This window comes from Zootoca vivipara, chromosome 2 (genome assembly GCF_965207765.1).
Source record: "Zootoca vivipara chromosome 2, rZooViv2.hap1.1, whole genome shotgun sequence".
NCBI classification, from domain to species: Eukaryota; Metazoa; Chordata; class Lepidosauria; order Squamata; family Lacertidae; genus Zootoca; species Zootoca vivipara.
Window position 1 is genome coordinate 31,592,218 of NC_142584.1, and position 13,801 is coordinate 31,606,018.

The 13,801-nt window shown below is 45.3% G+C and overlaps 1 protein-coding gene across 5 annotated transcripts in view; it reads left to right on the forward strand.

Moving 5' to 3' along the window:
• The window catches only part of TMEM94 (transmembrane protein 94), a 72,631-nt gene that overhangs the window by 36,530 nt on the left and 22,300 nt on the right, over window positions 1–13,801 (forward strand). For 4 of the 5 annotated variants that reach the window (XM_035104456.3, XM_035104457.3, XM_035104458.3 and 1 more), the window contains 10 exons: window positions 261–363; window positions 1,208–1,294; window positions 2,031–2,147; window positions 3,711–3,767; window positions 5,647–5,751; window positions 7,026–7,190; window positions 8,602–8,814; window positions 10,529–10,844; window positions 11,514–11,687; window positions 12,985–13,087. In XM_035104456.3, coding sequence (XP_034960347.1) covers window positions 261–363; window positions 1,208–1,294; window positions 2,031–2,147; window positions 3,711–3,767; window positions 5,647–5,751; window positions 7,026–7,190; window positions 8,602–8,814; window positions 10,529–10,844; window positions 11,514–11,687; window positions 12,985–13,087 — 1,440 coding nt within the window. The remainder of the gene's footprint in view (window positions 1–260; window positions 364–1,207; window positions 1,295–2,030; window positions 2,148–3,710; window positions 3,768–5,646; window positions 5,752–7,025; window positions 7,191–8,601; window positions 8,815–10,528; window positions 10,845–11,513; window positions 11,688–12,984; window positions 13,088–13,801) is intronic. The other variant, XM_035104460.3, reaches the window with a different exon arrangement.

Genomic DNA, 13,801 nt, shown 5'->3' on the forward strand with positions numbered 1-13,801 from the left:
AGTTATACGATTGAAATAAGAAACAAATAAAATATGTTCAATCTATCCTGTGTTCAGTTATAACCACGAGAACACATTATAGTCATAAAAATCTCTGCTGCACTATATTTAAGTATTGCCATCTGACAAATCAACTCTTTGGATGGAATATACCAGTCCCATATAGTGCTTTGATGTATAAAGCTGGGAGGTATAAGAAAAAAAGCAATCAATACCTGGAACTTTGCAAAATCCTCAGTAAATCTTTTGTTATGTTTCAGGTTATGTTTAGACATGGCTTTGTCACGTTCCGTGACTGCTCTGGATAATGAAAGGTTCACTGTACAGTCCGTGATGCTCAAGCTTGCCGTTCCCATTGTGCTGGTACGTCCCTATCGATGAGCTGCTTTTTGTGACCAGGCTTGGTCCAATCAGGTTCCAGGTGGCTGGGACCATTTCATTTGACTACAACTTCCTGTGACGTGAGCAGTTCTAACTCATGCAGCGGGTTCTTGATTGGTTTTGGGTATCGGTCATACTCTTTGGAGCTCAGCATTTAGTGGTAAACTATGGGAATTATTTGGTTTGTGCACAGAATAGAATTGGGCAAAATCCACGGATGATCATAGCAAGGCCTGGATTCTCAGACTCCAGTTTATATGTAAAGTATGCATCATCTGTAGGCAAATCTTTTTTTAGGCAAATGAAGTAAACAGGCTGCATTAATTTATGCATTTTTTGTCGCATCCAAAATTAGTCACTACTTATAGGGCTTGGGATGGCTCAGTTGGTAGAGCATGAAACTCTTAATCTCAGGGTCATGGGTTCAAGCCCCATATGGGGCAAAAGATTCCTGCATGGCAGGGTCTTGGGCTACATAACCCTCCTGGTCCCTTCCAATTCTACAGTTCTATTCTGTTATTTTTTTAGATTTAGATTTTCAAACTTTTATTTCCAACACAGTTGTAGGACACCTGCTTTGCATGCAGAAGGTCTTGTATTCAGTTCAGATGCTTGGTGCTGAGCCAGTTAGACTAATGCTCTTTGGTGTTAGATCAGTTCTGGGAGACATTTGCTTTCAAATGGCTTGGGCCATTGAGGCTCTGATTGCTTTAATGTAATAATAACCAGAAGGTGTTTCTGTAGTGTTTTAAGTGATATAGCGACACCTATCATAGTGATTTACATATAGGGGCTTCTAATGATGTCTCCTTTCCTTAAATGACAGATTGGTTTCCTGATCACCAATGCCATACGTTTTGTTTTCATGGCTCCTGGAGTTGTCCCTTGGCAATACACATTGCTTCAGCTGCAGGTAAAATAGAAGAATGTGTTTTTATTTTCTCTGAACTTCAGTTAGTTTCCCTATATCAGGAAAGACATACCTTTCTGGGCTATACTGGGGTGTGTGTGTATACGTGTGTGTTTATACATGCTTGATGCAAATTCACCTAGCTATGATGTGGATGTAAAATTGATTTTAAACACTAATTCACCAAGATGTTTCTGTGGTCTAAATGCAGTTTACCTTCTGAAGGGCTCTTCAGTTCTGTTCTCTCCCCCCCCCCCCTTGTGGGGATATTTGTCCTCTGTTAGTGAAGTGTTCAGGCTTAGCCTGTGTCTAGAAACATCTCTCCTCTTGGACTTCCATATGCTTGTTTTGATGAAGTTTCCTTTCACATCTGAGATTCATATGGAAACTGTAGCTTTTCCTCTCAGTTTCAAAGTACTGTGATGGGTTTGTAGGTGATCAGTACTTTAAATCTCAAGAGGAACACTGATCATCTGCAGCCCATACATGTCCAGACAGAATAACAGAGGCGGAAGCACAGTGATGTTCATTTAACCTCGTCTCTTCTTTACTTGTGTGTGTGTGTGTTTGCACATCTGTCCATTGATCTTGAGTGCTGGACACATCTTGGAAGTATAAGTAATAATGTTGTTGTGAGCAAGCGGTTTCTACTCACTCTGTGTGTGTGTGTGTTGCTGTTGGGGAAGTGACGGAGCCAATCTTCAGCTATACTAACTGGAGACCTGGAATACCTTCACAGGTCAACGGGGTCCTGCCCATCCTCCCACTGCTGTTCCCTGTCCTGTGGATTCTTGCCACTGCCTTCGGTGAAGCCAGAGTCCTGGCCCAGATGAGCAAGACCTCACCCACTTCCCTGGTAGGTACTTCTACAACGTCATGTTGTTGGGAAGAGGGCGGACTGGGTAAAGGCAATTCTGGACTACTGAGACAAGAGGGGAGTTCACAAATGTTCCGTAGGTCTGAAAAATAAAAATACAGTGGGCCTGTGTTTTTTCCATTTTGGCCTGTGAACCTTTGAAACTGGATCAGTTGTGGGTACAAGTGGAAGTATTGCCATGGGGTGGGGGGGACGAACATTGAAGTAGTAGTAGTAATAATAATAATAATAATAATAATAATAATAATAATAATAATATAGTATTCTTTCTATGCCCCCCATCTTCCAACAGAATAGTTGGAAGAAGAACTGACATCGGTCTGTTAGGTTTTGGGAATGGGCAAAATGCGGGTGGTAGGAAGGCCTGATGGACAAGCTGCTGGGTTTCAGCTCTCAGCTCTGAATAATTTCTCCGAAAGGCTTGAGCAACAGAGATGGTAGCTCCAAGTGCCTGCTTGCCTGTCACAGCCAGTACTTGGGCTCTAGCTTTTGACTGACTGTTCTGCAGTCTTCTTAATAATTGTCTAATATCTGTAAAGCCAGATTTTGTGTGGGTCTCTCCCCCCCAAAAAAAATCCCTGGGGTGCAAGAATAATAGGAGAGGCTTTTTATCTTCTGTGTGAAGGGAGAAAGGGGGCAGATGGTTCATCTGTCAGTTGATTCCTACCACTCCAGATGTTACTTCTGTCTCTTCCGTTCACTGCCCTCTTCTCTCTCTCTCTCTTCTCCATTTCTGCTTGCTGCAGGCATGTGAAGCTTAAGTTCCTTCTCTTCCTCTTCCTCTTCCCCCTTTCGCCACCTTGTTGCCAGCACCTCCATGTTCCCTGTCACCCACACTTGTGTTCCCAGTTGTTTTCATGTTTGCTTTCTCTATCCTGCCAGTTCTTTCCCCCTCTGTGATTAAATTTCAGGTGTGATTCTGCATCGCTGTCACCTGAATGCTTGTTTGTGTCTTAGTTCCATCTTGATTCAGAGTAGCACCCTCTCTTGTATCTATTTTCCCCCCAAATCTGTTTGGAATATAGCAGTTACAGCCCTTTCCTCCTTGTTCAGGCTCTTGGATCATGTGTCCTCCTGTCTTCTCCTGGCCTTCCCTTCACCTATTGGATCTGAGCTCTTGTTCTCTCATTCTGCATGATGCTATTCCTTTCTTTCCATCGCCTTTCTCCCAGTTTCCTCTTCAAACCTTCCTGTGGGCCACCTTTGTATTTGACACTCCTCCTGACCATTTTGAATGGGGGTAATGTACCCAGTTCAGATCTTCTTCTACATCGAGACACCAGTCCAAGATGAACCTCGAGTTTCCTTCACCGATTCCATCTCTCGAAGATACTCAGAAAAAAGGACAGTGTCATTTGGGTTCTAAATCTTGACTTGGACAAAGTGTAGCCAAGGCAGGGTTCTGGATTCTGTTCAGGTCCTGCAGAGCAAAGCCTATTTCTCATCCATATCTTCCACTGGTGAAAAATGTTTTCCAAGGGATGTTCCACATGCATAATTTCTCAGCACATTGATAGTAACCAATTTGTTCTCTTGCTGCAGCTGGCTAAGTTCTCAGAGGACACGCTGAGCAGCTACACAGAGGTGGTATCTACCCAGGTACTATTTTATTAACCAGTCTTGCATCCTGTTCTTGTGGTGTTGCACAGTGCCGTAAGATCCTCTCCATCCTCTCTCTCTGTGATCTGCTTGCCCACTTGTGCTTATATCCTGCTGCTGGTGTCTCTCGCTTTGTTGGCGCTTTCGTTTGCTCTTCCTGCGCTTCGCATGCCAGATGCACACTTCCCCCCCCCATGCTCTTTCTCACAGTTCCCTTTGATTATCTGAGAGCGAAAGGCCTTGTGATTCAAGCCTGCGGTTGCCTAGAATGTTTAAAATCCAAATCTTAAAACAAGCTGAATTTCAAATCCTATATTGATTGCCCTTCTGGGTGGAAATAGCTGACTGAGAAAGACTGGTAAGTATCACAGGGACTGGGACAGACTTTCATATAGACAAATCATCGAAATCCAAGTGGGAAGAGGAAGAAAGGAAATCATGCTCATATGTTTTTATTGAACTGGACAGGGGAATAAACAGAAGGGCTGGGATTTCTAAGTTGGCCCTGGAGTCTCTGTGTTGCAGTCTATTTTTGTAGTTAGCTCTGTTGATGTTGTTGAACTGCAACTCCCATCAGCCCCAGCCAGCATGACCAGCAGCCAGGGCTACTGAGAATTTTAGTTCAGCAACATCTGGAGAGCCACGGGTTCTCCACCCTTGGGGTAGCACCTTGACCACCTCAATATGCTGGCCCTTCTCTGCAGCTGTACTTTCATAGATGATCAGACTTCATCACATTGAACTCAAGAAGGCAGTTTGTCCTTGCTTCACTCTTGCCCACTGAAAACGTAATGTAGTCAAACAAAATCAAAAAATATTTATTGGCGACACTTCTTGCTTTCCTCAGTCAGAATCAAGGACCAATTTGGGCTGCTCATTGACTTCCGTAGCAACTACACCAAGGATTGGGTGGGTGGGTGGGAAATGCTGCGCCAGAAAATTTTCTTTTGTCCCAGGTTGGTAAATCTTCAATAAACCGTTTCCCAAAATTGAAACAATCTAAAGCATTTAACTGATAATACTGATGATAAGGATAAACTGTGTTGGCTGCCTATTAACTAGTGAGCCAATCCCAGGTTTTGTTACTAACATTTAAAACCCTAAGCAACTTGAAACCAGGATATCTGGCAGACACAGACCAGGCCAATCTTTAAGAACTTCTGAGGGGACCCTGCTGGTCATTCCACGACTAGTGGATTGCCAATAGCCGGTCAGTTCATTGTGTTTTAACAGACAGCCATTATACACATGAAAATAATAAATGATGCAGTGGATTGTCACCTGATGACAACATGGGAGTGGGCCTTCTTGGTGATGACTTTTAAATGCCTCTTTAAAATTTGCATATTTACCCAAGTTTTTGTAGGCTCTGCTTCCATTTTATTTTGTAAAGTGTGCTTGTGTTTTATTAACTTGTTTTTTTAAAGATATTCTGTTATTTTATTTTAATTGCGTTAAGTGGTATGAAATATTGGAAATAAATAAATTATAGCCTGCCTTTCCCCACCAGTTTGCCTCCAATATTAGATTGTGTCATTGCTCCTTAGCAATGTTCTCTGAGCAGCCCATAATATGGGATTGAACAATAAAACCACAATGCAGCATGAAAATCCATCGAGTGAAGCTTATAAATGAAATCCCATGCTACAAGCATTTTGTACAACCTCTGTATTGATCATCTCATCGAGCTTCTTCAAGCACTAGATCTCTTGTTTATATACAGCAGGCTGTACCTTCCTTCCTTCAGAAATGTGAAGCAGCACGCTTCCCTGTAGTCCTGACTTTTCTGGAAATGGATCACAATTAACTGAAACTTCTCCTTGCCTCTTTTCCTTCACTTTGTGTATCCATTCGTGTCCAATTCCCCCTTTTTTGGCAGGAAATGATGCGGTGCATCTGGAGCCACTTCCTGGATGTCCTGAAGGGCAGGTCTCCAACCCTCACCTTCACCTCTAGCTTGCTTCACAGCCTGGGATCTGTCACAGTAAGTATGCTTGCAAGGAGCGATCTGACAGTGAGCATCCTAGCTGCAGGGTCTGCCTGCTGGGGTCCTTAGGCTTCCAGTTTCTTTTACAAAGCAAGGGCTATAGCTCAGTGGCAGAGCATATGCTTTCCCAAGTAGGGTTGGCAGATGTCCTCTTGTCTGAAATCCTGGAGAACATTAAGCTAGGTAGGCCAAATTGCCTGACTCCGTTTCAAGGCAGCTTCCAAAAGATTCTTCTAAATCCCATGAGGGCAGCTGTATTGTTAGCTGGATATTTCTGAGTTAGTGACTTAGATAATACATTCAGCTTGACCCTGATGTCTGAAACACAGGAGGTCAGATTTCTGCAATAACCACGGGCAAGCTCTTACGACCTGGATGGACTAGCTTGCTGTTTCTTCCTTCAAGCAACTGACAGTAGTATCTGCTGGTCAGGGAAAATGTGACAGACCCAAGCTCTTTTGTTTTTTAAATTAATCACGTATAAACCTGAACTTACTTTTTTGTGCCTCGCAAGCATTTACACTCCAAGTACTCATTCTGGATTTGTGCCTTCTGCCCCCTCTCTCTCTCTCTGTTTTGGTAGCATTCCTCATTCCTGCACATAGCATAGATAGTTTTCAGGAGAATGTCCTACGTCAGTGGTGTCCAAACTTTTTTCAAAGAGGGCCAGATTTGGTGAAGTGAAGGGCTGTGAGGGCCAACCAAAGGGCCAACCAAAATTGTTGAGCTATTTTTTGGGTTGAAGTTATTGAGGGTTTTTAAAGGATTTTACCCCAGGAACTAAACTGCCGCAGGGGCCAGATTAAACCGACCGGAGGGCCGGATTAGGCCCCTGAAACAGACTTTGGACATGCCTGTCCTACGTGGAGCAGCCTGGGAAACCTGCGGCAGTGAGTCATAAAGGACACTGACAAAGGACACATTTTTGCTTTCTTCAGCTTTAATGCTTCTTGGCCCTTAGATGGCTTATCACTAAACTGGGGAGGCTGCTTGCCACTGAGCCATCCTATCTTTAAACTACCTTGTGGTGGCACCTGCGCATTAAACTGACAGAGATGTTGAGGAGGTTAGTGCTGTATTTGGTAGCATTAAGAGAAGTTTCCAGGGATGGGAGGCTAATCGGAAAGGGCCTTTCCTTCTGCTGTCCATTGTGCTTGAAAGCTGAGGTGATATGGCTGATATTTATCTGCCTCAGTGATTCATGCACAGTCTTGCCAATAGTTTTTTGTGTGTCCCTGGGGTGTTGCGGGATGTCTTGGGCCTGTTTTTAGGTACTTTGCTGTGTGGATAAGCAAGGAATTCTGTCCTGGCCTAATCCCAGTCCAGAGACGGTTTTGTTCTTCAGTGGTAAAGTGGAACCTCCTCATAGCAGCCATGAAGACCTGACAGATGAACTCTCCACGCGCTCCTTCTGCCACCCAGAATTGGACGAAGAGGTGAGAGACAGTTTTTTGGGCCATATAGTCTGGGTTGTCAAGAAATTCTGCCTTATTTTCTCCTCAGCTTCTATAAGACCCCTCAAGCCTCTTGTGTCTTAACATCTGCCAAAGAGACCCTTTCATAGCTGCCAAGTATCCCGTTTCCGCCGGGAAAACCCCTTTTTTCTTACCGTTTCCCGGCGGTCTCCCGTTTGGTGAAAAATCCCGGTATTGTCCCTTAAATTGGCTTCTGCCCGGCGGCCATTTTTCTGGTGCCGCTTTGCCCTTCTATGGGCACCAGAAAATGGCGGCGCCGGCGCCGGAAGTCGCTTCCGCGCATGACCGGAAGTTGCGTGACGCGACTTCCGGTGGCGCTTTGCCCTTCTATGGGCATCAGAAAATGGCGTCGCCGGCGCCGGAAGTCAATTTTACGTGTTTCCGGTCATGCGCGGAAGCGACTTCCGGCGCTGGCGCCGCCATTTTCTGGTGCCCATAGAAGGGCGAAGCACCACCGGAAGTTGCGTCACGCAACTTCCGATCATGCGCGCGCTGCCGATCCCGGATCTTTACGTCCCGGACTTGGCAGGTATGGACCCTTTTCAGGCTTTCACCCTCTAGCAGTGCATCATTGGCCTCTTCTCGGAGCAGGGCCCTTCTTCACAGTTGCCCAACAATGTGGAATGAATAATGTCCCCCAGGAGGTGTACTCAGCCTCATTCTTAGCTGGGATTTTCAGTTAATAAAAAACTGGTCTGCTTTGTCTATCCTTTGATAAACTGCTTCCGGTTTGCTTTCTAATTTTAGCTGACTTTCTATTCGTTTTATTGGATGCTATTGGTGTTTATACTGTTACTGCAAAGCGCTTTGTAAGTTTTAGTTTTGAAAAGCGGTATATAAATAAACAAATGTATTATTGGCCACCACTATTTATTTAGTTTAAAAATTTGGGACTTGCTTTATCTTACATAATCAACTCAGCAGTGGCTGCTAGGAAAAAAAAACAAGTGAAAAAAATAAGACATAAAAATGAACAGTAAAAAAAACAGCATTACCATGGTGAAACAACCAACAGAAGAAGAAGAAGAAGAAGAAGAAGAAGAAGAAGAAGAAGAAGAAGAAGAAGAATTTAAATTTTTATACTGCCCTTCATTTCAGTCAGAATGATTAATACAGTGAGCAGCAAATGAATAAATCAGAATTAATACTGGGAATCTGGAGAAGTTCACTCGCCTCCCCTTCTTCTGCCACAAGTTGTCCACTTGAGTGACCAAGGCAGTTTCTGTCTTGAAACCAGGTCCAACTTCCCCCTTCACCTGGAAGGATAAACCAAGTTTTCCGGGGTCCTGAAGTTGCTAAGTATTGCATTTTTCCTCCTCCTGTTCGACTCAGAGGTGTTTCTCTGCTTACCACTTCTTATGCTGTATTACAGCCCCACGAAAGGGACGCTCTGCTCTCGGGGCCTTTGTCAGACATCGTTCACATCACCAATGAGCAAGACAGAGTGGAGTGGTCTACTGGCAACACCCCAAAGGCTTCTGAGGCTCATACTCACAAGAAGTCAACCGGGCGCAGCAAACACCCTTCAGGATCCAATGTGAGCTTCAGTAAGGACATCGAGGGCGTGGAGGAGGAGCCCGTGCAGGTAAGGAATGCCAAAGGCTGCAGAGGTCAGGAAGTTGTCCTGTCCAATTAGGAAAAAAATGGTATCTTAGTCTGCTAAGGAGTCATCGGTAGATAAGACGGGAGGGTAAGTGTTGTAAATGTGAGAGAGGAGAAAAGAGCTAACAGCATTTGAAAACTCCTCTTCTTAGGGCAAAAGGAATGAGTGTGTCTTAGGGGAAATTATAAGTGCCTGCTGTCCCAAAGCACCACGGACTGATTTGCATGTGGCTACCTAGCTAGGTTTATGATTTAAGGCCTTGTGCCTATATGTCTGACTGTAGAGAGACAGAAGGTTTTTCAGGATGCTAATTATTCTGCTAATTAAATTAAAGAGCTCTGAGGGCTGTTTGTAGTTCCTAGGTAGGAACCTGAATCCCTGCAGATGTCAAGAATGATAGAAGTTGCTGTCCAGCAACATTTACAGGTCCACAAGTTCTCCACTCCTGCTTTAGGAGGATACACAACAGAGGATGGCAGAATCAATAGGTTAGAGAAGCAGGACTCATTTCACATGCAGGTTTCTTAGTGAGTGGCTTTGCTGGCCGTTGTTATGCAATGTTACGGCAAGTAAAACATTTCTGGTGCCAAGCCAGCAGTGCTTGAGTCACTCAAGCCCAGGGGTCAGCAACCTTTTTCAGCCATGGGCCGGTCCACCATCCCTCAGACCATGTGGGGGGGGGCGGACTATATTTTGAAAATGAAAATAAAAAAATGAACGAATTCCTATGCCCCACAAATAACCCAGAGATGCATTTTAAATAAAAGGACACATTCTACTCATGTAAAACCATGCTGATTCCCAGACCATCCGCAGGCTGGATTTAGAAGGCGATTGGGCCGCATCCGGCCCCCTTAGTTTGGGGACCCTAGCATAAGTAAAGTATGTTGGTGTTTCTTTGTGTCGGCCCTAATAAAATATGAGCAGCCGTTAAAGCCTACACAGGATAGGCTTGACAGTGAGCGCCACTTATGTGCTTGTAACGCAGGGCATTTTTAATTATTGCAGTTGGCTAGAGATGACTGCATATGTCTTTTGATGAAATGTTGATAACAAATAGAGTGGAATGAGTGAAGATGCACCGAACCCTTTAGGTAACTGTGGCATATATTAATTCAACCCTGAAAACTAAGTTATTGTATAATTCATGTAAAGACACGCTGATTCCCAGACCATCCATGGGCTGGATTGAGAAGGCAATTGGGCTGCATCCAGCCCCCGGATTTCAGCCCACTGTTGATTTCAGTGGGTTTAGGCAACACCTGTGTTAAGTCATTGACTTCCCATCCACATGCTCTAACTCAGGCACCTCCAAAGTTTGGCCCTCCAGATGTTTCGGACTACAATTCCCATCTTCCCCGACCACTGGTCCTGTTAGCTAAGGATCATGGGAGTTGTAGGCCAAAACATCTGGAGGGCCGCAGTTTGGGGATGCCTGCTCTAACTCAGTCTTTCTCAGCCTTGGGTCCCCAGACATTCTTGAACCACAGCTCCCATCATCCCTGACCTTTGAGCTTGCTGGCTGAGTCTGATGGGTGTCATAGTTGAGGAGCATCTGCAGTGTCGAAGCTTCCCCACCACTGATGTATCCTGCGAGTTGTGCACTAACCATTTATGAATTTCTTTCCCCCTCTGAAAGCGGAACGGACGCTGGCACCTTAACTTTTGACTTTGCGTTTCTTGAACGTTGAGCCAGGTTGAGGCTGACAGCGAGGGACTGGCATGCGAGGCAGAAGACTTTGTGTGCGATTACCACTTGGAGATGCTGAGCCTCTCCCAGGACCAGCAGAATCCCTCCTGCATCCAGTTTGACGACTCCAACTGGCAGATGCACTTGACCTCCCTGAAGCCCCTGGGCTTGAACGTGCTGCTTAACTTGTGCAACGCCAGCGTGACGGAGCGCCTGTGCCGATTCTCCGACCACCTCTGCAACATCGCCTTGCAGGAGACGCACAACGCCGTGTTGCCTGTCCATATTCCGTGGGGACTCTGTGAGCTGGCCAGGCTCATAGGTGAGGAGGGCAGAGGCAGAGAGGTCAGCTGGGAAACAGGGGTGGGGGGTGCCACTGTAACTTTGCTGTGGACGCAACGTATGCATGGGTTACGTTCTGGGCCCCTGCGCACACAAGTGAAATCATGTAAAATGGGAAGCACTCTCCAAACACTCTTTAAATGCCCTCTTGGCTGTTCTGTCTCCAACCCATGCCATAAATACACATCCAAAAATATCCTCAGCTGGAATTGAAGCTCTGGGGCCGGCAGGAGACTGGAAGACATGGGGGAAAGCAGCTGTTGCGCTACCCAGTACATTCAGCTGTTAGGCAGGGAGGAGGAGGAGGAGCATAAACAAAGCCCCGCTATGCTCCCTGACTCTTTGGGGCCCCATCTGCCCTCACTGACGTCCTCTTTGGGCTCTGGGGAAGGGTCTCCTTGTGAGCCACAAGGACTCTCCAGCTCTCTCCCGCTATTTCCATGTCTTAATTGTTTTATTTATTTCCTGGCACTGTGCGTTTACGCATGAGTCAATTCCGCTAAGTGGTTATATGAGGCAAGGCAGTCCTTTAGGCAATGATCATAGCCAGAGGAGAATGGCAGATGAACTTGGAGAGGAGCTCCGTATTCCTTGGGATTCCTGTTGTCCAAGAGTTCCCCTCCCACATGACTTTTTTCTCCTCCCCCAGGCTTTACACCTGGTGCCAAAGAGCTTTTCAAGCAGGAGAACTACTTGGCCCTTTACCGGCTGCCATCAGATGAGATGGTGAAGGAGACGATGCTTGGGAAACTCTCATTCATCACCAAAAGGAGACCACCTTTGAGCCACATGATCAGCCTTTTTGTCAAAGACACTACTACCAGTAAGGACACTGACTTGGCGGGATTTTGACTAGCATGTGATCAGAAGGATGACCATTAACATAGCACCTCTGGGACTGCAATTTGGCTGGTGGTCTAGCCAATCTATTCAAGGCCCTTTATATATAGTCTTAGGGGAATAGCAAAGGACTTGGGAATGTGGTCCTAAAATATAAGCCAGAACAGGAGGCCATTTCTATTCTACTACAGGGAAGTTACCAATTCTCTCCAGTGAAGGCTCCTAGGCTATTTCTGAGCTATTTCTCAGTGGCTGGTTTCTGTTAGTTTCAACTGAGGCCTTAAGTTGAAATTTGGGGGGTTGTTTTAGTTGCTGCCTAGAACCAGGATATTAAACTATATGATCAGTCAGGTTACCATGGCTTGTTCCCTGTATTTCTTCCTATTTAGTTAAAAGGCTTATGTATGTTGCATACATGCCTTGGAGGTTTCTAGACTCAGTGAAGGACTATTCAGATGAAGAAGCTGAAATTTTATTACCATTTATTTTCAATATGTAAAGCCCCAGAAGACTTACAGTGAATAATAACAGACTTAAAAGCCAAGTTTGTCTAGGTCACACTCCAGCGTGACCAAGAGATGGTGTGTCTCTCTCAAGCAGGTAAATGGAGCAGGCTCTCCAGGACAACGGCTGAACCCTAGGAAGCGACTGCTAGCCTTTTTCCTTCAGAGAAGCATAGGAATATATATTTGAAGGCAGTTACCATGTTAGAGAGAGGGAAGAGAGATTCGCTTGGGTCTTTCACCTAAAGAGCGCCTGAGAGTTGTCAGTGGGGCACAGTGTAGAGAAGAGGCAGCTTTGCTGGGAAAGGAGGGGCAGGCAGCAAACTTTTCTCAGAGATACCATCTGAGTTTTGTGTACCTGACACTAAATGGGGGAGAAGTCGTCTTCTTGATCCATAAAGTGCCCCAGATAACACAGAATAATTGCACTTCCAGCAATAGACCCTGCAGCATCTTTTGTCTTTCCTTCCTCCCCATTCTGGCTACCTGTCACATTGATGGGCATGATGCTAGTACTTGTATAACACCTAGCAAATGGTTTTCGCCCCTCTCCTGTCTCCTGACAGTTGACCTTCTGCTTTAGCAGTAGATTTTATGATAGACAGAGAAGTTTCTTCTAGTGCCTACTTAAAATGTGTTTAATCACCATTTGTCACATTATCAAATGTACCCGGGAGCTTGTGGGCGATGTAGAGTGTTAGAAATCTTCACAATAAACGAGCCTGTCAGCAAGCAATTTTTAGAGTTGAGACGCAGGTCCACATTCTTCTCTCTTAGGCACCGAGCAGATGCTTTCCCATGGGACTGCTGACGTCATCCTGGAGGCCTGCACGGACTTCTGGGACGGTTCGGATATCTATCCACTGTCTGGCTCTGACAGGTAGGCAGCCTTATCTGTGCAAGTCACCGGCTTCAAAAAACAAACTGCTGGAGAGATTTAGGTTTGGGCAGCCTGCGACGTTTGCTTTCTCCGAAGGTTACTTATGGCTGCGTGCAAGTCAGAGTTATGGGGCTCCGCTTGCAGAGAGCTTCCTGCCGAGGAAGGTTTAGGCTGTCCACAGATGATGCCTTTTCAGAAATCACGGAGGCAGTATTGTAGAGCTGTTATTGGCCCTGACACGCACTTGCGCTCTTGGTGCCTCTATCAGTTTGTGTCAAGTGGGTTTTTCAGATTTTTGTAATGCTTCATGCTGCCCCTTGTTAAGCCCAAAGAAGCCTGCTGGAGCATGACAATTGCTGCTGCAATACAGGTGTGCTTTGGGACGAGCTATGTAGTGGCCAGAGCAAGTAACCCAAAGTTCTTTCCCTACCAATTTCTGGAACAATTTAAAATGCTTTGTGATTACACACACACACACACACACACACACAGAGAGAGAGAGAGAGAGAGAGAGAGAGAGAGAGAGAGAGAGAGAGAGAGAATGCACATCAATGCAGATTTTGTGTGTGTGTACATGTACATCATTTTACAATTTATTTTAAACAAGGAAAGACAGAGAAGTGCAAACCATTCAGGTGTTGTAAAGAACTTACAAAGTTTAGCCAAAAGACTAAATGCAAGGTTACTTAATCAATATCAGGTACAGGAACAAAT